The sequence below is a fragment of the Trypanosoma cruzi genome, genomic scaffold (genome assembly GCF_000209065.1).
Source record: "Trypanosoma cruzi strain CL Brener 1047053516485 genomic scaffold, whole genome shotgun sequence".
Lineage (NCBI taxonomy): Eukaryota > Euglenozoa > Kinetoplastea > Trypanosomatida > Trypanosomatidae > Trypanosoma > Trypanosoma cruzi.
The window spans coordinates 30,229-33,738 of record NW_001849412.1 but is presented as its reverse complement, the minus strand read 5'-3'; the positions used below and the strand labels follow the sequence as shown (position 1 = coordinate 33,738).

The window sequence follows — 3,510 nt, the reverse complement described above, 5'->3', positions numbered from 1 at the left end:
AACACAGGACTCAAATGAAATCCAACGGCCGGTCATGATGTCAATGTGGTTCCCCATCAACCCAGTCTGAGGGCTTCGTGCGGCAAACAATGCCTCGGAGGCACGCCGGGCGGCTCGCTCATACCTGTCGTCGCCAGTGAGGCCCGACAAAGCGGTCATCTCCACCAAAAAGGTGCCACCATCAGCAGTGCTGGTGGTCGTTGTCTCCGTCGGATCCAGACCGTGCCGGAGGTTAACTGCTATGTACGGTATGCCGGTGCTGGTGTTAAAGCAAGGGAGAAGCCGGTTGCCCAGGTCCACAGCAAGACGCATGAGCCCACCCGTGTAGTTGTGCTCCGAGGCGACGATCTCCACCACGCCTTCCTCATACATAAAATGCGCCGCAAGAAGTCCGCCAAGTGCCCGAATCGTCGTCTCAAACACAGACACAGTGATGTCAATGTCAAAGCTCACATTCTCCTCCACCCACCTCGCGTAGCGACGAAATTCCGTGTGGAACCCAGCGACCGCCAGCGTGTCGAGCGCATCGATCAGCGTCCACCCGTAGCCGCCCATGGTGTTCTTCCCTGCCCCGTTCACCGGGCGTAACTCGTCCTTCGGGAAGGCATACTTAATGTAGGAGTTAAAGGCGTGCCCTATCATCTCGCGCACGTAGGGCCGCATTTCGGCCTCAATGGGGTGCAAGGCATCGGTGCTGCGCCACGCACCGCCACCCTCTCCCTCATCCTCGCCCACACCTCCACCGGGCCCCCCACCACGCACGCACACGGCCGTCACCAGCAGCAATGCTACCAACAAACAAATGCATGCCGCGGGCCCAGGGCCCTTTTTACCGCCTCCCCCAGAACACATAAATATGCACTTTGCACACTATCTACGCACCCTCACAAAAAAGAAAGCCAGAAAAGAAGGAGCAGTAGCACACACATTTTGACGAGGCAGTGCGTCGTTTCCGGAAAAAAAAACACCATGCCCCGACACGCGCAACCAGTCACACTACTTATTCGCAACACCACACCAACACACACCACAAAAGAAAGAAAGCAGAAAAAATTTCCGGGCGGCTGGCCGAATCCTGAGTTTCTCAATCATAGAAAAAAAAACAGATAAGAATGAGAAAGGGATCAACGGAATAAGAATGGATCCATCATATTCTCAAAGTTTAGCAACAAGTAAGTGTATATATGTGTATATACATCGTCCATTAGCCACAGTTGTGGCCCGCTCACCCTATTCGGATGCGATACATATATATTTATTACTTATTTATTACTTACGAAGTGGCAGACTTTGGGATCCTCCAGACACAAGACCCCGCCGCTCCCCTTCGCCAAGTCCTGAAGTGTAAAAACACGACCGCGTGACATGCCGTCTGCGGGGTTTTCCGCAGACCGCACGTAGGCAAAGGATACCTGTATTCCGCGAGAGTCCAAAAACTCATATATCCGTTGCAGCTCCCACGTCATGGCGTGTGATTGTGAGCTGCCTTTATTCGCCGCTCCTTGCAGCGAAGTGTTGTCCACCCAAACGTCCATGGTGGACGGCAAGATGGCGGAAAGGCCGATAAGGCCAAGCGTACCGCGCATGCCTCCGCCTGCATGATAAGAAAAGGCTTCCCCCATTTCCCTCCGGCAAGTTTAATGTCGCCGGAGTATGGAATGATAACGGCTCCCCATCCACAAAACAATGCATTTGTGATGATGGCGGCCACTGCCTTTTCCGTGGGCTCGATGATTCGCTTACGATTATATTCTCGATGCTGTGTCGTAATCTCTCGCCCAAACCAACCGCTGCTGGTGGAAGGTCTGCCGGGGATGTCTCCAGCACAATCCCCCGGTAAAGTGCCGATAATCGTCGTCGCACTGCCTTGATGAAAAAGTAGCAGTCAAATAAACGCCTGAACAAAAATGGCAGACGCGTACAAAAAGCGTGACGCCACAACCTCCATTTCCGCGATGGTTAAATACTTCAGCGACGGCATGGCGCATACACACCGGACAAACTTCTCACTCAGGGACACCGCCCGGTGAGTGTGATCAAACCGCACCCACAGAAAGATGTACCGCGTGGCGCCCGATTCGCGATCCTCCCATATCGTAGCGTGACGGCCATCCGCATCACAAAGCACCTGGGCTTCCCACAATGTCACATCGCTTATCGACCCCTGCAATGCGTACATCATCAATCCATACGTCGATACGCAACAATGGAGGTGCAGCCCGGAGGCGGTGAGCCACCGTCGTCACCCCCGCAATTGCCGAAGTAATAATAATCTGGAGAATTTCTGGGCCGGCCTTTTATCCCACTGAGTGCCGTGTGGGCTCCACCAGCGTGCCGTCCTCCACGCGGCATCGAAAGAGATGCCGAGCCCCCGCAGCAACAAAGACCGGAAAAAGGATGCCTTTAATTCCACGCAGAAAGCGGCCTCAGCCATCACAGGTGACAATTAATGGGAAATGTGTAAAAGAGGAACATTCGCCTCGTAAGGGTCGTCTCTCTTCTCGTCGCGTGGCCACGCGATCCATCGTCGTCGCAAACCGGTGGTTTTCTCCTCCACCACAGAAAAGGCTTTACCCATCCGCCGCTTGTTACTGTGGAAGAAGCGTCCACGATTATTCCCGCTTCCTTCATTAATCGCGCGTCAGCGACTGGAACCCTCCGTGAGCCTTCGCGCGTTACCGGAGGAGGATAAAGGTAAAGGGGACCGCCCGACGTGCCCACATACTTGCATGAGTCTCTCCAAGGTAGCCGGTTGAACCGGCTCTGGATCCACTCCAGATTCAATACGGGCACATTGACTTGTTGCTGTAGCGGGATGGTTCGTTCCTCTCGTGGAATGGCCAGACGCTTCCTTGTCGTGCGTCTTGTAATGGCAGCGGCGCAATACTAAAAATCATGGAAAAACGCTTCTCCGCTCTCAGCCAGGGCTCCTGCCCTTCCGCAGCTTCTCCCTTCACATCAATGCGACCAGCGGCAACACCTGGGTCAGCATTGTGGTGTACCTCCCCAAATATCGAACTGTGCTCTGGGGAAGGTCGAACGGGTCGACGTGCACCGCCAACGGCGAGATCACGTGTGGGTCAAAATCGTGTGTCTCCACGATTGGAGCAGCGTGCCTCAACGCACCGCGTTCTATGGAATGCGCCGTGGCATTCCAAGGAGCCAGAGCTCATTCGACTTTGGCAGTCGTAATATTCGTGAGCTTTTCGTTTTCTTGAAGTGTCCTGCATAACTTTATAATGTCGAACACGTCCTGCCCTCGTATCCTCACGAACCGAAAGGCGCGGTGGGGATCCGCCCTCGCCGTCCTCGGCGCCACGGGCCAATCCAAAATGAAGGTCCCGTCCGGCTCCAGCGTGAAATTTTTGGGAGTTAAGGCCGCAATCTCGGACCAACAGCTCGCCGTTATCCACGCAAGTCGTACGACAGCACGTTGCTTCCAATCGGTCCGGCTGCGGATATATTGATCCATCCCTTCCTTTGTCAAGGGGCGCGCCTGCTTCGCCTCTT

At 54.6% G+C, this 3,510-nt stretch overlaps 1 protein-coding gene across 1 annotated transcript, besides 4 other annotated features; it reads right to left on the bottom strand.

The window, feature by feature from the left end:
• On the bottom strand, positions 1 to 852 carry Tc00.1047053509853.10 (mannosyl-oligosaccharide 1,2-alpha-mannosidase IB, putative; the record flags this gene model as incomplete). Its single annotated transcript, XM_797923.1, has 1 exon — positions 1 to 852. A coding segment is annotated over one exon (852 nt), but the record flags the coding sequence as incomplete, so codon positions are not given.
• Positions 1 to 3,510: a sequence feature (areas not merged during assembly with more than two copies in the genome that could not be assigned to a particular haplotype).
• Positions 705 to 756: a sequence feature (G-rich).
• Positions 1,259 to 1,321: a mobile genetic element.
• Positions 1,277 to 2,731: a mobile genetic element.